This window comes from Haplochromis burtoni, unplaced genomic scaffold (genome assembly GCF_018398535.1).
Source record: "Haplochromis burtoni strain Fernald_Lab_line unplaced genomic scaffold, NCSU_Asbu1 Contig_6, whole genome shotgun sequence".
Classification (NCBI taxonomy): Eukaryota; Metazoa; Chordata; class Actinopteri; order Cichliformes; family Cichlidae; genus Haplochromis; species Haplochromis burtoni.
Genome location: NW_024582367.1, coordinates 2,145,605 through 2,167,805, shown reverse-complemented (window position 1 = coordinate 2,167,805; position 22,201 = coordinate 2,145,605). Strand labels below are relative to the sequence as shown.

General features: G+C 40.6%; 2 protein-coding genes across 7 annotated transcripts; one reads left to right on the top strand and one right to left on the bottom strand.

Moving 5' to 3' along the window:
• The first annotated feature begins 1,507 nt into the window (after nt 1–1,507).
• Nucleotides 1,508–12,325, top strand: nfe2l1b (nuclear factor, erythroid 2-like 1b). Of its 4 annotated transcripts, none has more exons than XM_005913693.3 (6): nt 1,508–1,737; nt 2,710–3,536; nt 4,574–4,795; nt 7,258–7,347; nt 7,788–7,946; nt 8,099–12,325. In XM_005913693.3, the coding sequence occupies exons 2-6, from the start codon at nt 2,979–2,981 to the stop codon at nt 9,476–9,478; spliced, it is 2,409 nt and encodes an 802-aa protein (XP_005913755.1). In that variant the 5' UTR covers nt 1,508–1,737; nt 2,710–2,978; the 3' UTR covers nt 9,479–12,325. The 4 variants fall into 4 exon arrangements, with proteins under 4 accessions (XP_005913755.1, XP_005913757.1, XP_005913758.1 ...); XM_005913695.3 differs by lacking the exon at nt 1,508–1,737 and adding an exon at nt 1,763–2,204; XM_005913696.3 differs by lacking the exon at nt 1,508–1,737 and adding an exon at nt 2,211–2,353.
• A 1,351-nt stretch (nt 12,326–13,676) lies between these two features.
• cbx1b (chromobox homolog 1b (HP1 beta homolog Drosophila)) lies at nt 13,677–20,142 on the bottom strand. Of its 3 annotated transcripts, none has more exons than XM_005913697.2 (6): nt 20,036–20,142; nt 17,960–18,041; nt 17,561–17,717; nt 15,499–15,652; nt 14,444–14,538; nt 13,677–14,345 (listed from the first exon to the last, which is right to left on the bottom strand). In XM_005913697.2, exons 2-6 carry the CDS (start codon nt 18,012–18,014, stop codon nt 14,204–14,206), a joined length of 603 nt encoding a protein of 200 aa, XP_005913759.1. In that variant the 5' UTR covers nt 18,015–18,041; nt 20,036–20,142; the 3' UTR covers nt 13,677–14,203. The 3 variants fall into 3 exon arrangements, with proteins under 3 accessions (XP_005913759.1, XP_014191287.1, XP_014191281.1); XM_014335801.2 differs by having other exon boundaries at nt 19,919–20,137; XM_014335795.2 differs by having other exon boundaries at nt 19,908–20,136.
• Between the last annotated feature and the right edge of the window lie 2,059 nt (nt 20,143–22,201).

Below are 22,201 nucleotides of genomic sequence, written 5' to 3'. Positions count from 1 at the left end.
TGACCTTAAGAAATTTGAGGAAACTGGACAAGTTTGGGGCAAAAGGAGCGACAGACTTGAAAACATTTTTGAAAAACAGCAGATGAACAGTATCTGAAGGTCATGTCATTAAGAAATAGGAATAAATCCATCAAAGACCTGAGAGATGTATCTGGACCTTCAGCTGAGCCATGTACTATTCACTGAAGCCGCGTCGGAAATGATGAAAACTTTTCATGACCACTGGCTGAAGAACAAGATCTTCTTTGTCGCTGATGTTTGCCAGAATTTTCTGGTTTATTTTGTTTTTCCGTGTGTGTGTTTTGTTTCTTTAGACTATGCATCCATAATATGAATGTCATACTTTGACTTCTATATGTTATTATGACTGCAAAGGAACCTTACAAACCTCTTTAAATATATTTATAATATAAATACATTTTCATTTTATTATCATTGAAAAGCATTGTCATTGCTTTCAAGACTCACTATAATTAAAAAACTAAATATTTGAAATTTAAAAGACTGGGTGAAGGTGATTAAATCACCCCCAACAAATTCTTGTAAATCAAGAATTTACAATATTTAAGTTGTAAATTTACAAGAAAACACTAAGAAAAAGGTCAAATTTATGTCAAAACTTAGCTAAATAAAAATGAATATTTTTACCTAAAAAAAGAAGTCCTCATAAATATATGAGGGGAAAAACGGAAAATGAAAATTAGTCAATGACATTAGTCATAACAAATATGACTAATTCAGCTCAACATTACCACTTTGTTTAGCTGAAAAGTGCAGTAACCAACTGTAACAAAGTGATTCCCTGAATATTTCCAACAATATTACAGCAGAATAAAGGGCCGCTGTGTTTTATGAAAAGGACACTTTGGCTGTAAAGTTATTACTTAATATGCGTGTAATGTGCTTTCCCGTTCTGCACTTTTTAGACTGTCCCGATGCAAAAAAGGGTCGGAAAAATACAAAGCATATGAATGATGACACAGTGTTACCACTCGTTCTTGTTTAACAGGCTAAAAAGGTTTCAGTAACAGCGTTGCACATATGCTGTGAGGCACAACCTGCTATGGACAATTACAAAATAAAAATAAAAATGGTTTAAAAGTTCCAAGAGAGGTCAATAAATCAAAACAAAAACGTGGATTTATAACTTAACACTGATTTTTTTCTGGGTTCTCGAGAGCTATTTTGTATTTAAAATTATATTTTGAAACCACTTTTCAACAACTAGGTTTACATTTAGTCTCAGGACAGATTCCAATTATATTTTAAGTAAACTAACTTCCCCCTTTTCACGTAATTTTGCGTGTTTTTCCCGTAATATTTACTTTTATTTCTTGTAAATCAAAACATTACAAAATATTTTTTATTTCGAAATTTTACATGCATGTCCTCACCCTTGACCTTTTTTCATTATCATCATTATTATTATTATCATCTTTATTTTGCCGTCGTACACTTGTGGAAGATTACCAGCGGGGGAATTTTCAGTCGGCTGATGAAAGCTTGCCACTAGAATGTTCTACGCATGCTCTGTGTGAAAGCGTGTTTTGGTGTCAAGCGGCGCTGCTAGGCTAGCCGGGCTAGCTAGCAATTTTGCAAGTCATGGTGGGCCATTCAATGAGGAAAGGCTGGAGAGTGCTGTATCTGGCATCACTGTGGAACTTTTAATGAAAAAGGACTTGTTACTATTCTAAGCTGACTTTGAGGCATGAAGGCACACTTGCAAAATCTTCATGCGTAAGTATTGCAATCAAAAGGTTTTAAATTAAATAAGTAATACTGTGCGGCGAAACCGCATTGACTTACGGCGCAAGCTAACGTTAGCAGACACGTAAATTAATAAAAGTGATGTTTACGGGAGGTCAATGAACATAGTGGTGTATCTTGTTTACGTTACTTTTAAAACTAACTGAATTGTTTAGGTAGTTAGAAGAAAACTAGCTCATAAGGCTAGCACAGTGTACGTTTTGAGTTCCAATAGTAGTTGGGCATTTTCTGTCAACCCCGCCCTTGCCCTATTCTTATTGGTCGGGAGTAACTGGAGTCATGTGTCGTCGCTGCGCCCAAAGCATGTGGATGGCTGTACTTTCTGTCAATCACCTTTTCACCACTTGTTGCTAGGGAGATTGTTGATGCTAGCTACAGCGGAAGTAGGCAGTCCTAAAATTAAAATATAAACAGAGAAAGCTGTCATTTATTTAAGGGTAAGTGGATAAAACGCATCACAGCTACTTTGTCTTGTGTAATAAGGTAATGCGTAGTACCGATAGCCGGATTTTAAGAGACAGGGCAGCTAACAGCTAACGTCGTAAGGACGAAAGGAGGGAGGGACCGTGCCATCCACCTAACATTGGTGCGTATGCTAGCAGCCCAGCGAGCTTTCTGGACTCCCTCATTCACCTTCAGCAGCACCCACACGAAGTAGTTGTCCTGTAAAGGGTGGGGTGATGCATGGAGCTCTCTCTTCACCATCTCTGGGCTGCTGAATGTCCAGCAATGAGGAGGCATTGCGCGTTGCGAACCGACATCACTTATTTAGTCTTTAGAGAATGGAGTGGTTGCAATGGGCTAGCAAGTCCTGTTTTCATTAACATGCGCCTAAAGCAAATGTAGGTAGGTAAGGCTTGGCGTGCTTCAGGGCTGAATGTATTGTAATGTTTAATTTTATTGCAAAAGAGCATTAACACATTTATTTCTCACTTTTGCCAGGAATGGGATGATGACACTCTTTTGAAGAGCAGAGCTTTGACTTTAAACTGGACTCTCTAAAAAAGTGAAAACCTCATCTTGGATCCTATACAGCTTTTTGACATAGATAATCCTGTTGACAACCCTCCCCTTTTGCTATATTTAACTGGTTTTTATGTTCATGTATCTATCTCAGTCTTTTAGTGGTAGTGGAGAACTATTGATCCAAGAAAGTTGGCCCCCTTTTTGTTTTTGTTTTTTACTTTCACCTTTTGTTCCTTTGTAAAGAAATGCTTTACCTGAAAAAGTACTTCACAGAGGGCCTGATTCAGTTCACCATCCTTCTGAGTCTCATTGGGGTGCGGGTGGACGTTGACACCTACCTAAACAATCAGCTGCCCCCACTGAGAGAGATCATCCTGGGGCCTAGCTCAGCCTACACCCAGACACAGTTTCACAACCTGCGCAACACGCTGGACGGCTATGGCATCCATCCAAAAAGTGTGGACCTCGATCGTTTCTTCACCACTAGACGACTGCTAAACCAGGTGCGCCAGCTGGATCGCCTCTTCGTGCCCAGTACAGAGCTCAACACCTGGCTAGTGCATCGTGACTCTGATACTGTGGTGTCCGCCAGCAGCCAGTCCAGCCCCACCATCACCCTGGACAATGGGGCCGGCCTAGAGGACGTTAACAACCCTGACGCTACCCCGGCCATGAGGGGAGGAAGTGGAGCGCCTGAATCCACATACAGTCTGAACACAGCGGACAGCAGCCTGGGAGCTGTGGCCCCCGAGGGCAACCAGGAGCACGGCAACAGGGATGGCAATGATGATCTCACAAAAGAGGTATGTTTCCACCAGGAGAGCATCAATCAAAATGTAGATGCTCTCCGTTTAGCAGAATTTATGGATTTGAGTTATGTTAAAAGAGAATTTTTTTCAACAAATGAGTAAATTTGTTTGTTACAGAAGCCAAAAATTAAACGCAGCATAAAGCAAAATAATTTAAATAATTACAGTAACTATGATACATATAGGCCATATAAAATCATATATATATATATATATGTGTGAATGTGTGTTTATGTTGTGAATGGCAGATTTAAGAGTAGTCTAGCCTAGCAAAGTAAAAAAAAATATAAAAAAAGAAAGAAGAGAGGAAAAAATGCTTTTTTTATTACCTGAAAACATTGTATATATGTATTTATTAATAAATCCAGTATTTAGTATCCGTTTCTACTAAAAATAAATACAAAAAAGTTCATTCAACATAGCTTTACGGTGAGTAATAAAAACAGCCTCCACCCTAGGTCTTTTATCAGTGTGTGATATTTTTAGTCGAACCAGTTGAGTCACATTTAATACAGCTGTGGTTCTGGCCATATTTAACATTCTCCAACTTTGAAATGCATGGCGAGCAGCCCCCCCATGTTTACTTCCTTACCTTAAAATGGAACGAAAGACATGATAACTATACAATCTTTTTGTTTGTTTCTTTTACGTTTAGTGTTTATGTGTTGTTATTTCTCACATTAACTATTATGTGAAGTATTCTCAACACACAATGGCCATATTGACACTGTGGAGATCGAGTTCACAGTCATTATTGGATTGCAATAAAGCAAGACTTCTTTCTGATCACATGATAACTACCGTGCCCAAGTGTTTATGTCACGGTTACATCATCTGATTTGTGTTATATCCACTCTCAGATGAAAACGGCCCATATAAAAGGTTTAATAAAAAGTGTCGATTTATCATATATTAGGTCATATTTTTAGTCGTGCACATGCCAAATATGTTGATAGTCAGTATGTGGCTATTAAAGTACCTTTCCTCTCTATACAGGGCCATTTTTCAATGGTTGCTCTGTGTTTTTTCAGGACATTGACTTGATTGACATCCTATGGCGACAGGACATTGATCTTGGCGCAGGAAGAGAAGTTTTTAACTACAGCAACCGTCAGAAGGAAAACGAGGAGGAGAAGCCCAGCCCACAGGAGAACAAAGACAGGAATGAGGAACAAGAAAGCTGGAGAAATGGCGTGAACTTACAAGGGGCTCCACCAGTGGATGGAGAGACTGGAGAGAGCATTCCTGAGCAGGTTTGTTAACACCAAGCCTTTCATTATATGCTATTGTTTTTAGTCGGACGTCTGCCTTTTAAGACATAAAAAGGAAACTTAAAAATAGGAGCTGTACACTGGTGATAAAAAGGAAATTTTCTCTGCTCAGTATTAATTTTATAAATGTAGAGACTCTCCACTTAGTTTCTTTGCTGCATTTGACCAAGATGTTGCAAGTTTAAAAATTTGTGCTCAAAATCAAAATTGCTCCGCATGTATGTAATAGCATCATCTCGTTGTTGAGTCACACAAGCCGGTAATATAAAGCACATCAAGCCGTTGCAGTTAGATTAAGGTAGAAGTTCATTTCACAGAGACGCACATGACTGTATTGCATTTATTTTAAGGCTTCACATCCAAGAGAATTTTCCAGCGAACCAGAGGCAGTTCAGAATCACAAGATCATGTTACCCACCATAAAAGTACAACTGCACAGAGACGCATAGTGTCAAGCACAGGGTTTATACGAACCCATAACGAAATCAAAAGCAAAAGAAATTTGTGTTAAATATTGATTAGATACATTAGCTGGGGATTGACTTGACAAATACACAGAGTATTAACTAACTGCATTAATAGTCCAGGAAACAAATGAGAGATTACAGGAATTTGTCTGTTTAGGCCTTAAAATTTCAGCAGCTAGACTTAAAAGAAGGGGTTGGGATTTGTTTGTTTTTAAACCAATTATGACCAGATCGAGATGTATTTAGAAAAGTAAGTGCATTTCTGACTGTGTCTGTTTTTCCACATTACAAAGAAATGCTGCTGCGGTAAATCAAAGGAAACTGGCTGCATGGTAAAATTACAGAAAAAGTATTGACAGCTCGTTTCCTGGACTTTGTCCTGTAAAATAAAACAGAAGTTTTCTGTTAATTCACAGAAATCCCCCCCCTCTCCCCAACACACACACACACACACACACACACACACACACACACACACACACACTTTTTCTGATATATAATGAAAGTAATAGTAAAACAAACCCAAAAAAAACCCCACCTGTTGGGTTTATTTTTTGTTTATCCGGTACTTTTTTGGCCTAGTATTGTATGCTATGGGTGATTTCTTTGTTAGTAAGAAGGTTGTAAAAATGACGATTACTCAGATCTCTGCCTCAGGTTAACAGTTCAGACTTTCACGAGGTTATCTTTCCTTAAAGAGAAAAATACAGTGAAAAGTCACAAATTTCTGCCTTTAAAAAAAAAAATGATAATAATTTAAACCCCCACATTGGGAGACATTTTTGGCCCTTGGGCCACATGTTGGACATCCCTGAGCTGGACTGTCGAAATGACTGATGCTTACAGCCTTAAACTGTTTGAGCTAATATGGGCAGGGTGTGAAAGCCCAAAGAAGGAGAGCCCTCAAAAAAGGAGTGTCTCAAGTCTGCTTCCAAGCAGAATCTGCTGGAGTTTGCTTGTGATGTGAAACAATCACAAGCACTGTTAAGAAAGCAATGTCTTGATTTCTATTGGCAAAGTTAGTTGGTTGATTGGCTGCGTAAAAAAATAAAACTGCTCACAAACTGACAAAATCATTTGCATAGTTTTTGGGCTATAAATCCAAAGTGTGATATCATTTAAAGACGGTAAAGGATGACCTCAATAATGTGCCCGGAAACCCCTCAGGTGAGTCAATTGTTAACCTCAAGCACTGATTTACTGTTTAAACGTGCATGTAGCCTAATGTTAGCCACAATGGATCACTCTTAGATTAGGAGCTGTCCTGGCTGGGTGCACATGTTTTTGTAAAATGTATATTTTTGCTTTTAAACTTCGCTGTTGTATTTCTGTGTAATGTAAGTGTTGATTAGATTTTCTTCTACTACCTGGAAGTAAAAAATTAATTAATTAAGTAAAAAAAACATTTTTTGATTCCCCCCCAAAAAGCATATGTGTAAGTGAATTAAAAAGATGTAACAAAGAGTTAACAAATGACCTAAAATAGTGGTTCTCACACCTTTTTTTCTGGCATTTCAGAAGCCCCAGTAAAAACCCATGTAAAAACAGCTGGTTAAAAATATTTGTATCTGATTTTTTTTTTTTTTTATATCGTCCTGGTGATTTTCCCCTGACGGGATGGCCGCAGCCTTAGTGAGCACCAGAGTTCTGAATATGCAGTAAAAAGCCAACCTTCAATTAACTAAGTTTTACTCCATATTTTTTCCCTGGTTGTGTGCCCCACAGTTTAAGAACTGCTGGCCTAAAATGGCAACTGCTTGTCAACTAGGAATGTCTTTGGTGAGGGAAGCCCTGGTTTATACCCTGGATAATTATTCAAATTTAGGCAGCAATCCCCCATACCAATTCATATATATGAACTTCTTCATGTGTGTACAAAAAAAAGCCATTTTGTCTGGACAAATAAAATATAAGAGCTTCTCTTGTGAAAACACTTTAAGATTATTACCTTTCTTTTTTTTTTTTCGGTGTTACCAGCTCCCAGCTCTCGGCACACAGACTTCACTGTCTCTACAAGAATGCTTGAGGCTGTTGGAGGCCACATTCCCTTTTGGAGAAGAAACTGAGGTAACAAAGAAAAATCTGCTGTTGAAATTGTCATGGCCACATATTTTATTTTTTTGGTGGCATCGCTTCTTCCCCTCCCTCCCACATACATGTGCGGAAAGCCTAAGGCAGTGAGAGCAGCAGCAGAAACCACTAACTAGGGAACAGAACAGACCAGCCATCGGGAAAAGCAAATATGATATTGACAAGTGTGAGGAGTTGGGGTGGAGGAAGCAGTAATTCAAGGCAGGCTAGAGCAGCCTAAGCAGGATGCCTTGGATTTGACTGATGAGATACGATGCACTCCCCTTTTCTCAAAACTTGAGCAGTTCTTACTTTAGTGCAGCTGAAAGATAAATCAGACCTACAGTCTCATATTTTAAATTGGATAAATTGGCACAATAAGCTACATATAATGTAAACTCAAGTTATTTTTTAATTTATGTGATATTTTTAATCAGTTTCCAGCCCCGGTTGTCAGCCCAGAAATTGCCGTTTCCAATGAAGAAGTTCCTTCTACATCTCAGGGCCTCCCTCTGGTGCCACAGCTGCCCTCAGCAGAACCACAGTTAGACCTGGAGCAGCAGTGGCAAGACATCATGGCCATCATGGAGCTACAAGTAAGATGGTTTTGTTTTGTCCTCATGATTGCTTGTGAAGTATATTTTGTAAGACCAGACACCTTCAGGTCTACATTAAATTCAAAATACTGAAATTATTTTAACATTGTTTTAAAATAATGCATTTTTCTCTTTAAACTCGTTTTTTTAAGGCAATGGAAGTGAACAACACTTCTCTCCACACCAATTCAAGCAGCGTAAGTGCCATAAGTGGGACAACTGAGTCAAGCACTGCGGGAAACTTTGAATTGTCTACTCGCTCGACACCAATAAACCAGGATGTCAGCCTTCATCAGGCTTCCCTCCCCAGCTGCAGCCAAGACTTCCCCCAGATTTTTAACCCTCAGCTGGACTCGGCAAGCATTGCCCCAAGAACCGCCACACTTAGACCCTCCTCCAGCAACTCCACTAACATCAACTCCACATTCGGAGCCACCAACCTAACTGGGATCTTTCTCCCGCCACACGTGAACAGTTCCAGTAACAACGTTACTTCCACCCCTGTCCTCCCCGATCCTTTCAGCACCCTGCTGGAGGAGTCGATGCTTGACGAAATCAGCCTGTTGGACCTCGCCATGGAAGAGGGCTTCAGTCAGGCCCAGGCGTCCCAGTTGGAGGATGAGCTTGACTCAGATTCTGGTCTTTCCCTGGACTCCAGCCACAGCCCGGTCTCCCCAAGCAGCTCAGAAACCTCCTGCTCATCTGCAGCTTCCTCCTCTTCAACGTCTGCCACTTTCTCGGAGGAAGGAGCTGTGGGCTACAGCACTGACTCTGAGGTGGCCACTGTAGAGACAGAGGAAGGAGCTGTTGGAGGTTACCAGCCTGAATATAGCAAGCTCTGCCGTATGAGCTATCAGGACCCCTCCCAGTTCCACACTCTCCCTCAACTTGACAGCATCAGCCATAATCATACCTACAACCTGCCGCTTTCCTCTGCCTTCTCTGAGCACCCAGAGCTCCCCATTTCGGTCGGGAAGAAGACTGTCCGTGACAAACAGAACTCAAAGCCTCAGCCTCCTCAGGACCTGCTCGACAAGCACTCAAGCCGCGACGAGCGCAGAGCCCGGGCCATGAAAATCCCCTTCTCCAATGAAAAGATCATCAACTTGCCCGTGGAAGAGTTCAACGAGCTGCTAGCCAAGCACCACCTGAGCGAAGCCCAGCTGGCCCTTATCCGTGACATCCGCAGGCGCGGGAAGAACAAGATGGCAGCCCAGAACTGCCGCAAACGCAAGCTGGACACCATCATAAAGCTGGAGCAGGGCGTCCAAGATCTGAGGCGCGACAAGGCCCGCCTGCTGAAGGAGAAGATGGAATTCATTCGCTCCATCCGGCAAATGAAGCAGAAGATGCAAAGCTTGTACCAAGAGGTGTTCACTCAGTTGCGGGACGAGGAGGGCCGGCCCTATCCTCCCAGCGAGTACTCGCTGCAGTACAGCGCTGACGGCAGCGTGCTCATCATGCCCCGCGGCGTGACGACTGCCGAGCAGAACCGAAAGCCAGAGAAAAAACAGAAGGACAAAAAGAAGTGAGGGAGCACAAACTGCTGTTTATTCTATAACTTTGCTAAGTCAGTAAGAAAGATTTCTGCAGACACGAGAGAGATGTCCTTATTTCCTTTAAGAAGATTGTGGTGAGTAGAAAAATGGCATTGTTGACTACTCTTCCTGCATTAGTTTCTCCCGTTTCATTCTGTTCCTACAATTTTTGTTCCTGGAAACAACTTTGACGCAGAAGTAGCTCTTCGTTCAAGTACTGAGATTTAATTATTTAGACGAGGAGAAGGGGGATATAAAAGGACATAAAACGAGCTATTAGGAAGAAGAAGAAAATAATTAGCTGCTCTTGATCCTTTTGCACCAAACCACTGAGGATGGAGGAGTTTCGCAGGGTGAAAGAAGGGACTGGGGGAGTACAAGAACACTATCGAGGATGTTTGGAATACCTATGCACCGAAGGTTTTAAAGGACTATCAGATCACATCCCACCCTGGAGACTTTTGGTGATTTTCATAGTCACTGAGGCTTTTAAGTTGCAAAGAAATGCATCGATGGTTGTGAGTTTAGATACCAAAGGCCAAAAGGAAGTCCATTATTTTAGGATGCCAATTAACACCTATACTAACCAAAGGTTGTATTTGGTGCACATCACATGATCTGTATACATCTTAAATGCTCCAACACTGCACTCTAATTCTGTAGGTTCCAGTTTTCGAGTCAGGTGGCATCTAAGTTTAGAAGGCCATAAATAGATCGGGTTTGATGTGTGGAAGGTGGATGTTGAGATGAGAGGCTGAGAGCATTCTTGCGCTGGTCACTGCTGAAAGAGGCCTGGAGGTGAAGTCTTTGAAGGGGAGCAGATTTAGGGAGGAGGCACGCTGCATTGCAAAATGTATCGACTTCCTTATAAATTATACATAGCACTGTAATTTGTCTTTAAAAGGCTTGGCTGTATGCATTTTGCCGTGTCTGTCGCTATTCCTTCGCTGCAGGATTAAATACGGGAGCTGCGTTTAGGAAGGCTCTTATTAACTGTTCATAATCTGTAGTATAAGCAAGGTTATAGGTCTAGCCACATCAGCTTTACATAGACGCCTACACCCTTTTTGTTGAATTCTAAATTCTGAGCCTGTAATTAAAGGAAGAATTCAAGATAACGGTGATGGGCCAGGAGCTCCAGAGAGTAGTGCATTATTAAAACCAACTCCAGGCAGTCTTGAGTCAAAGTCATTCAGTTTTCTTGGATGCCCCATTTTTAGCATTAACAGAAGGCAGGCTCAGTTGACGCTGGGGTGTAGCAACTTCCCTTTCAAGTAACATACGCGCCAAATGTTAAATACAACAGTGTATTAGGGCCGGTTAAGGGCGAAAACAATTTAAAAAGCTTGGCGAAGCTGAGGTGAAGGCCTGAGACAAAAGAATAGAGATTTTTTGTTGCTGTTGTTGTTTGTTTGTTTTCTCAGAATTGTTTTGCTTTAACCTCAAATTGAGGAGAAAAAAACCTGTTTATTATTTCAAAACTAGAAACAAGAAACAAACTGGCAAATTTATGGGAAGAAGACCTGAAAAATTTAAGAGAAAAAGAATTAGGAGAATATTTACAGTCGAAAGAGATATTTTAGGAAAACAAAACAGGCAAATTCATGAGGGGAAAAAATGGAAATTTACATTAAAATTGCAGAAAATTGGTGGAAAATTATCAGGAAATGAAATGTAAATTCACAGTTTAAAAAAAAAAAAGTCTGTAAAGAAAATTTATGAGAAAAAACAGACAATTCACAAGAAAAAATGCAAATTTCATAGAAAACTAGTTGCAAATGAATGAGAAAAGAATATGTAAATTAACAAAGCAAAAAGGAAATTGTGGAAAAAGAAAAAGAAAAGATCAATTCAAAAACATAAAGCTGTAACAAGAAAACAGTTTTTTTTTTTTTGGTTAGATAAGGTTGCTTGACTAAAAAAATGACCAAAAACCAATAAACTACTTTGCGAGTTTCTATTCAGTTTCTACTCATATTTGCCAATTTTTTTTCTTGGAAATGTTTTAGAGTTCTCTATAATTGCAGTTTAAATCGAGTTGCCTGATTCTCCTCGCCCTGTAGATTTTGTTTTACTTTGAACGACCCTGGTACGGCGTTGCGACTGTACGAAAAACCACTTGAGGATTTTTTTTTAAACTGCTGTAAAGCCAAAGTGTTGGCTTCAATCAAGTTTTTGTGTTAATAACAGAGCGAGCCACGTGACTGATAACGCAAAAGCAATTTGAATGTGTGAAATGACGACACGTGTCGTGGCCACTTTGATCTGAATGCCTTTATTTAACCTTTCCGTCACTTTTATGGGTTTTGAGAGCCGAAGAGAGGAGGGATTTTAAAAAAAAATGTTCTCAAAGTAGAAGTGCTATTACTTGTCTATTTGAATGAAGTTTGTCAGTACATGTGTTATATCACCTTCTTAAAAAAAATAAATAAAATAGGTCCGTTGTGTCAGCTGAGATAGGAGATAGGCTAGATCTTTTTCCAAGAGGCTGAACAGAACTCGCAACATTAAGATGATGTCCAAAAAAAACAGTTTTGAACGGAGAAGTGTCCTCATTAAATGTGATATTCAGGCATGAACCTCTGGTTAACATTCACTTCAGTGTAACACCAACTACTTAGTACTGCTACTACTTAGTGCACTTTTTTTGTCTGTCTTGTTCTGTAAATATTTTCATGTTTGTGTTTGTTATGATTTTATGTAGTCTGTTTAAAAACGTCTCCATTAACGGTCACACCCTCTGCTTTGAGTTTGGATGTAGTTCCCTCCGTTTTGAGGTATTTGCTGGCAATCAAGAATTGTTTTTATTGATTAATAAAGTGTTTTTATTTTCACCTGTGACTCTTGTGTTCTAGTTGTCCATGTTTCAGGCTTCCAGTCGGCAAAGGCACTAGATACCTTGACCATGAACAACCTGAAAAAGGTTTATTTTCAGCTTCCTTTTTTTCTATTATTTTTGGTTTCTTTTAGAGTAACTTTGCTTGATCCACAGCTCAAAATAACCCCTATTTATCTAATACTGACCAGCCTCTCAGGTCATTCCCTCCCTTTAAGCCACCTTTCTGCTGCTTGCAAACAAGGTTTGGATGTGGCGTATTAAAACATCAATAATTCAGGGAACTCCCGCAGCTCTTCTGGAGGGAGATACCGAGGTGTTCTTGAGAGATATCATTCACCAGCATGTCCTCCCTGTAGGGCATGCCTGAGACATCTCACCTGGGATGCATCCAAGAGGCATGGTCAGATACTCGAACCACTCCAGCTGGCTCCTTTCAGTGTCGAGCTCTGCTCTGAGCCCCTCTCCTGATCTGTAATGCTGAGCCCAGACATCCTCCAGACGAAGCTCATTTTGGCCGCTTGTATCTGCGATCTCATTCTTTCGGGCACTACCCAGAGCAATAGGTGAGGTAGGAATGTAAATCACCAACTTTGCCTTCCTTTGTTTTTTCTTTATGCTTCTGTAGAGCTGACAGATTACCTCAACATTTCCATGCACTTGTATTCCAAGTTTGGTTTTGCAGCTTGATGTGCCCTGTTCGAACAGCACATGGGTGGGACTCCTGCTGTGCCTGAGATGATCAGATTAGAAATATTTACTCTTTGACATCATAAATGGTCAAGAGTAGGGAAAAACCTGCCTGAAATGGTGCTGAGGTGCGTGCACGCGCTCACCTTTGAGATCTCACATATTGTTTGAAAGTCGGTCAATGTTTACTTTCAGCCGCTTCCTCGTCACAAGGGGTCGCTGCAGCATGTTTTACACCGGATGCCCTTCCTTATTCAACCCCAGAAAGGCTTTGTGTCTCCAGCTGAAGTCAAACCAGCAATTTTATGCTTGTCATGCAAATATAATTGCCAGAAAATAAAGAAAGCCCTAATCGGTCCCCTTCAGTTATTATACCTCGAACAATGGTTTACCTTGAAGTAACCGGCTATCCAGACAGCAGAAACGCTGTTTGACTTCCTGCTCTGGTCTCAGTTTTACAACGTGGCATTTATTGAAATGCAATCCAACTTTTTCTCTCAACAGTGACTTTTAACCTGCATGTGATAAAGAAAATCAGAAAAATTCAGGCATCTAAACTACAGACAGGCACGTTACCTTGAAATAAAACAACATTTTTAGCCAGTCTGATAAATTAACCAGAATATAAAGATGATAATTATCTTCAAATTTAAAGTGACACAAAGCCACTGTAACAAAAAGTGGTTTATTCTCCAAAAGCGACAAGCAAGACGTGACAAACACTACAAAGATTACCAAAGAACAAAATATTACAGAAGTTGTTCATAACCGTACATCAATACGGATGCTAAGGAAACGCCTAAAATGAACACAGTTTTGGCCCCGGAGAGCGCTGATAAACAGAGTAAAAACAATGGCACGCGAAAGAAATGAAAACATCTCCTCACTGATACGATGTCATTGCAAGATGAGCCAGATGTGGAAAGGACATCGAAAGCCTGGTGAAGGGAAAATTAACACTGCTTTGTTTGAGCTGGTTTTTGTCAAGCAAATCTGAAGGATATTTACATGGAGATTTGATCTGGATAAAAGTAGAATCGAATGAGTGATACTACGCCAAGAAGACTAATGAGTCCAGGATGTCTTGCTTGCCTCTGGCCCATCCCCCTTCTTCGCCTCCCCTCCCCTCCCTCATGGAAAGTACACTGAAGTTCAAAATGACATTTCTTCTCCTCCTGCCCCTTCGCCCTGTGCTAGTTTTTCTCATCCTTCTTCTCGTCTTCGGAGGGGTACGAGTGCCAGGTGAGCCGTTCTTCGTAGAAAGAGATGACCACTTGCGGACACTTGACGTTGGCCTCTTTCGCCGGCACAAGGTCCGCTTCATCTGAATTTTTCCTTTAATAAGGGCAAAGGAAAAAGTAATTTAACCTACTGTAGAAACGCATTTAATGGCACATTTGAATTCCCCAACGTGTGGGGCAACACTTACACACCATTTCATGAGGAACATGAGTTCTCCTGTGGAATCTGTGGCACCGATAATCCTTTCTGGATCCAGACCTCGAGCAAAGCCCCTTAACTTCTCTGTCTGAGGATCAAGAAACAAAATAAAACTTAAATCCATCCTAATACAGGATGCCCACAGAAAAACCGTCAAATCGGAGACAAAAAGATTTCTAATCAATCATACAAGACATTTCTGGTAGGTTCTGGGAGGAACAGGGGGAACACTACCAGAGCCCAACAAAACAACCTCCAGCTGGTTACTCATGTACACGGCTCTGACCTAACTCAGAGCCCAGCACTCTGCAGTTTGACTGGTATTCACAAGAAAAACACATTAGAACTGGCAGGTCCACAACTGGCACCCTGCTCTCGAGTCTTGAGAAGTGGGTCAACAATGATTATAGGGGGGACTTCTGGGTTAAAGGTACTGGAATGGAATCCTCACACCTGGTGTCAAACCACCTTAAGCTGGTGCAGAGAGCCCAGGTTTTGTCCTGCCCAGCCTCATAGTCCTAAACGTTGAAGGCATTGAAGCCACGGAAAGCCCCTCATGTTCTGACCTGAATCCAACAGAGAACCTCTGGGACACTATTGGTACATCAAATGGGGCTAAACAGCACCACAGACTGATGATTCAGGTCTAGGAGGAGGTGAAGAAGCATGCCCAGATGTTGTTGGGAATGCATACAGGAACTAATCCTGTCATCACTGGTTATCCTGGTTTCCACTGTTATCACATCATTTTGTTCTCAAGAAATTAGAAACTATTTCCTAAAAAGTTGGTATGTTGTGTAAAATGTAAATAAAAATGAAACACAGTAATTTGCAAATCTCACAAACCTATATTTTATTGACAACAGAACACAAAAAAATTAGCTTGTTTTGAATTGTATCGCGGCATTGAGTTTTTATTTACATTTTACACAACATCCTGACTTTTTGGTATATCAGGTTAAGTGCTCCTTTCATTTTTTCTTAACAGTGAAGTGTATTTTTAGATAACTTAGCATTAAACAAGACTCATGGAAAAATTGGGACTCACATCATCTTTCTTCTTCTTTGATTTACTGTCGTCTCCTTCTGCTTCTCCAGCTGCCTTCCTTTTTCCATCATGTGCTAATTTCTGGGACTGCAGGAACTCTGCAATCAAATCTGGACAGTCCAGGTTTTCTTCTGGTTCCCACGTGTTATCTTCACTGTAGATTTAAATACACAAAAATATTATTTAACTCCTCATTTAGTTGCTTGTGATGTTTACAGTCAAAATATTCTCCACTATCATCATGCGAAAGCTGCTTCCAGAGTACAGCTGAGTATCACTGGAGTCTGATAACATAGAGTCCTGATGTTTTTCTCACTTTTTGCAAAGATACTTATACAAGCTATACAATAACTTTCCCTCACACAATGGCTCTGGGGAGGCCAGTCCATTTTTAATACAGGTATTTGCTGTGTTTTTGGCATCGTCTTGCTGAAAAATTAGGCCACTGCCAGTCAGATTGCATGTCAGATCAAAGATCTGATGTTTTGGTGGGGTTTTTTGGGTGGGTGGGGGGAGATATTGAGTCCAGATATTTTGACAAAATTCCCAACATCAGTGACTCAAATGCAGCCCTACACCATGACTGAACCTCCACCGTGTTTTAACGGTGGGCTGTAGACACTTATCCGTACATACTGACATCAATTTAAACCAAAAATTTCAATTTTTGGATTCATCACTCCACAACACCTGTTACCACTGATTTTCAGTCCAGTTTTAGAGTATTTTGGTAAGTCGGCCTGCTTCCCTTCTCTGATGCCTCCTATGAAGGCATCAGAGCACAGCAGATAGATCAGATCAGACTTTTTAAGGACCCACCCATGGCAATATATGCCGATTTTCTGGCTAATAGTTCTTTAGAAATCTCTTTGTTGGTACAAAAACACTAATGTGAGTAAAACTGTGTTTTCTTTGGCATTTTTTTTAAATGATTTGATTTTAAGCTGCATGTAATGACATCTAACTCTTATAGCAGCTGTTTTCAAAGTCAACATGTGGCTCCTTAGAGTTCACGTTCCCACACCACAGACGTGAACCTTTGAAACAAATATATTCATTAAAACTTTGAGGCACATATGACTCTACCTCCATTAAAAACACCTGTTAGATCTGAATCAGATCTAGCATACCGAGCTGCCGTAGTACCAGATACTCGAAACCTTTAATGATGCTAGAAAAACATTAAAAACCCTTTACAGAAAACCAACAACAGCAGGAACTAGGGCTGTGCGATATGACCAAAATCTCATATCCCGATATAAGAATTCTATCGTCCAGATAACGATATAAATCACAAAAATGTAACATTTTCTGTAAATTCTGTGAATCTCGGGCAGCTCGACTTGCGGGAAGTTTTTCCAGCTGCGCGTCATGTAGCTGGAGTCGAGTGTTTTAACCGATGCATGAAACTATACACTTTTAGACATAAGTTGTAAAGGCCGCCGTTTTCTTTGTGAGTATTTATTACACGGCGTGCTGCGGGGAAAAGCCTGTTCTAACGTTTGAGTCTAAGGTCTATTTTTTAGCACCTGGCGGCTCTTTTTTAATTCTCATCCGTAAATAATCTGCTCTTTCACGTTATTCAGTTTATTTTGAAAAGTCTCAACAGGATCTTGAGCTTTATTGTGAAAGGTTTATGTGGAACATAAACAAGCGGACACGCGATGCTGTTACCGTCGTGCATAAAAACAGGCGCTTGTCCGTCTGTAGTGTGGTTATATTAAATATAAGAGAAAGAGAGAACTTTAAGAAATTAATATAGCCACTAAAGTGACCATCAAAACGATGAAAAAAATATTGCCGTAAACAGTTTATTTTGTGACACCACGAAACAAACATAGCGTAAAACGAAATGATAGACGTTGTTATATCGTCATCCGATATATATCGTTATATCGAACAGCCCTAGCAGGAACCTTAATTTTTGCATAGCTCATGTTAAGAAGTGCATCTTTCATCTGGCGTTTGTTTGGCAAATCTGGGTTGTCAGGTGAAGATAAAAGTGTGAATGAGCTGACATGAGCCAACCAGCGACCCATGAATTAATTTTTTAAACACTTACTTAGAGAAGCCTTTCCACTTAAGAAGGTACTCTACTTTGCCTTTCACCACCCGTCGATTCAGAACCTTTTCCACCACATATTCTTCCTCCTCTTCTTCTTCCTCGGCCACTTCATCTGGCTTCTTGTCCTTCTTCTCAGCCGAAGTCATTTTGCTCTCTGTCGGTTTGCAAACAGGGGAAATGAGAACACATCTGTGGCCCCAGATGCCTCAGTGGCTTGAAACTGAGAACTCTTACTGCCTGCAGAGTTAAAGACGCTGACATGTGTCTGCCGAGTTCAAATGGCATCACAAACACTTATAGAGTCACGTACACGATTCATTTCTTGATACACACCTTAATCGCACAACGACAAGTGAAACAGAGAAATTCATGTTAGGAAATAATGATGTTTAAAACCTTCTGTAACAGTGGGACCATCGTTAGAGGGTTCTGTAGTCAGGCTCATACTCATCAGGTAGACCTGGGGACCCGCAGGTGCCTGGTCAACGTCAAGATTGTTGCATGTTGGAAAAAAACAGCATTGGAGAATGGGATTCAATGACGAGAAGCATGAGAGGCAATGCCGATTATTACAATCAGCCTATGATTGTGGGTTTTTTTTAAAGGTTTAAGAGCTTTTCTGTCAAAGAAGTGATTGTCTAATCTACATTGCCTCATGTTAACCATGATTTATAACCTTATATGACATGATATAAGCTCACAGAATGGTATTTCCATGTGCTTCTGCCGAGTGCAAAGTAAGACAATTGCATATACAAGCCCCAGCAAAAATGATGGAATCACCACACTTGGAGGATGTTCATTCAGCTTTTTTTTTCTCTTTTCTCAATTAGCAGCAAATAAACAAATCTCTGATATTCTGGCTTGATTACCTTAATAAATTGCATTTTTTCCAGCTCAAGTAGCATAACCATAGTAAATGTACATACGCAAAAGTCTGCAAAAGCTGTTGATGATGAAGCGTGACCCTAATGAGCTTAAAGAGGGAATCTGACTAAAGAGGTTGTTCTCAGTTGTGTCTACAATTTGGATCATTCAAACAGAAAACTCATGATAGAAATGCACAGCAACAAGCAAAAAAAGAAGAAAAACTATTTAATGTTTGTGACAGAAGTGGAAGAGAGGGGCTGATTGAAATGGGATTTCCATACAGGAAAATAAAACAAGCTCAGAGTGGGCTAACAAAAAAAAACCAATCATGGGTGGTGGATTATTGGATTAAAGAGATGTTCAGTGATGAATCTGGGCTGGTCGAGAAGGTGATGCTGGAACTTTTGCCTGAAGAAAACAAGCAAATATCCCCACTCATTCATGGTATGGGGTTGCAGGACAGGTGGAGAACAAGAGGAGGCGGCAGTCATTGACTCAACAGTAACTGGACAGGTGTATGCTCAGATTTGGGACTTTTTCTCATTCCGTGATGAAAGGTTTTGGTAATGATAAGGTGTGCAACCTGCCACTGAGGAAAGAGTGTTAAAGGTTTTTCACTTCAGGGAAGAGGTACATCAAATGTATGGTGGAAACTGAAGGAAGTAATGGTTCATTCTGCAAAGCTGATCTGTCAGATCTTACTCATGCCTCAAAGAATTCAGAGTACTAAAATTGTGATGCTTTTGTTATTGATTCCACATTTTTCATTTCCCATTGATTAAAATAATCCCATTGAATGTGTTTGATGTGTGCTTCATGAGAACAGGCTGCCCAGCTATTAAAGAACAATAGATTTGACCATATGTGTTATTTTATTCTAGGTTCAACAAAAATGAGTATGCATCCTCCCAGTATGTCGATTCCAACATTTCTGGCTTTATTCATAATTTAGTCGATTAATAATAAAGCGGAGGCAGGGGAGGGAGGCATCTATGGCCGTACATGTAGCAGTCAGCATCAACAACGTGAGATTTGCAACACCTGGCGGCGGCTGAGCAGCAGCGTGGAGGGGCTAATTAAAAAAGAAACTGGACTACTTTGGGGGAAAGGGGCGTCGTCGCGGTGTAAAATACTCCTCTGTGCTCAGTGTAGAAGGGATTATTTTTAACGTTAGCAGAGAGCGAGAGGCAGAAGAAAAGAGCGCACGACAAAAGCCTTACAGGGACCCACAGTGTACAGCTAGCTGGCGATTCCTCCATATTGCCTTCGTGGTAGCAACTAATGTAGCGGCTCAGGGATGCCTGTCGGATGTAAACACCGCGAATAACCGCACAGTATGCGGAGGTAGTCTCCTGAGCAGGTGTCTTTTTAATACTGACTTAAAATAAACCTTCCAGCTAGCTAACGTTAGCCTCATGCACAATCCAGCGTTAGAGCACGTTTGGAAGGAGGAGGGTGAAAAAATGGAACTCACCGATGACTTACAGTGTAATCGGTTTGTTTTAAAACTTCCGCCCGAGCCGAAATGAAACAGCTACGGCTATCGCAGGTTTACGGTAATAACGTTTGTGTCGGTTTGTTGTCGAAACACAGAGCCGCTACCTTCTCCACGGCGAAATGTGTCGTTTCCGCCCCTTCGTCTGGTGTGAAGGGAGCAGAAGAAGGAGGGGGGAACGCCCGCTGGAGCGCGAGGAGGAGCCCCTCCGCAGACCGCGAAGCACGCGGATGGAACGCTCGGCGCCAGCACGCGCCACTCGCGCTCGGTGCGGACGATATACAGATCTACGGAAGCAGCATGCGCGCAAACGGCGGGCTGGAGATGAACGAAGCGGACCTCCCTGCGTTATAAACACAGGTTATAGATGCTCGAGGTGCTTTATAAATCTGTGCACAGCTGGATAAATACCCAGGCGGGGAGGACTACCAAGCGGTACTGCCGGGGTCCCAGGGAGGCGGCGGGCGTCCTGAGCTAACCCTGTTTAAATACAGTGTTCTTTATATCACAGAAAAATACACGAAATAAATACATAAAAAGATAAAGATGAAAAATGATTAGACAAATAAAACTGCAACGATAAGTGACCAAAATTGAGCGCGAAAGACCATAAATTATTATAGTTTTGTGTCACGAAAAATGTTTACATCTCTTTGCGTTTTGGTTAATTGCATTTAATTTTAAACATCACTAGATGAGCAATACAATCATTTCATATATAATGATGTATCTATAACAACGAGTGTGTTTTTCGTATCAAATACTTTTACTTTATTATTTTAAAAAGCTAAATTTGCAGTACAGGCATATATACACCTTGCATAGATAGATAGATAGATAGATATACTAAAGTCTACAGTTAACAGGGAGTGTTTGCAGACCTTAACTAGCTGTTGCCTGTGGCTCATTGAGAGAAAGCATGGCCTCAACAAGTTGAAACAAGGGAAAGACTTTTATAACTACTTTAAACATGGGGTGTGGGAAATGATGCTTGCACCCAGTCAGCTGTGTCTTGGATTATGTAGTTACTCATAGCAACGGCATCCAAATGGAGAAGGCATCCTCAAAATGCGCAACACAACAAATAAATGAGTATGATTTTAACATTTCTGTTTGGTTTCCACTTAGTGGAGGACTCAAGCTTTCAGACACAAACCTGAGGTGTGACTGTTTGACAGCTAATCTAGGAAGAAGAACTGAACAAAATTATTCATTTACCCTCATATTTTATTTTATTTTTTAAAGGTAATATTCTGAACTAAACTGTTAAGTTAAATATTTATTACTTTTATTATTATTATTTATTTGGAAGCACAGCTGTAAAAAATTAAAATGATTAATTATTTATTTCTATTGTTATTCGTTATATTGCCCTTTTTAAAATTTATTTATTGTAAATATACACACTTCAGTGATCTAACTAATTCTAATTTTAACTAAAACAACTAGTTTCTACTTATTAATAAATTTATATACACATTAATGTGCCACTGCTTATATCCATATATTTTGCTTCCATGGACCCAGACTGTCTTGTAATTTTTAGAATTAGTTCTCCAGGCTTTCTGGGGGTCTTTCATACATTTTCCCTTTGGCTGCTTTTTATTTTTAGGCACTGGGTTGCTAACATAACTACTATGTCATGGTTTGGTGCTGTATTTCAGCCAGTGGTGTTGGGGATCTTTTTAAAACTGATGGAATTATGAATGCAGAAAACTACCATCAGGTTTTGATGTCCTCCATGCCATCTAGCACCTGATAGGCAATGGCTTCATTTTGCAATCATCCCAAAACACTTCCAATGCAGTAAAAGCGTACCTGGATAGAAAAACACACAATGCAACTCTATCAGTCATGCACTGGCCTCCTGGAAGCACGGACCTCAATTTTACTGAAGGAATAGCAGGCGTTCTGCTTCCTGAGAGTACTAAAAAAAAACAACACCCTATAGTCAAGGAGCTGCTGGTGTCCTTCTATAGATGTTCTGTTGAGAGTGTATTGACATATTGCATGCAGTGGGGTTTGTCAGCTGCACTGCTCAAGAAAAGACAGCACTCCAGAGGGTCATCAGCACAGCACAGAAGATCATCAGCTGTGCTCTTCTCTCCTAGAGGAACTCTAAGGTCCCACTGCCACAGTAAAGCCCACAGCATCCTGAAGGACACATCCCACCCAGGACATCACCTGTTCCAGCTATTAGCATCAGGAAGGCAGTACAGGATAATAAAAGCTGAAACAAACAGTGCACTTTACAATGCACTCTACAATGACTC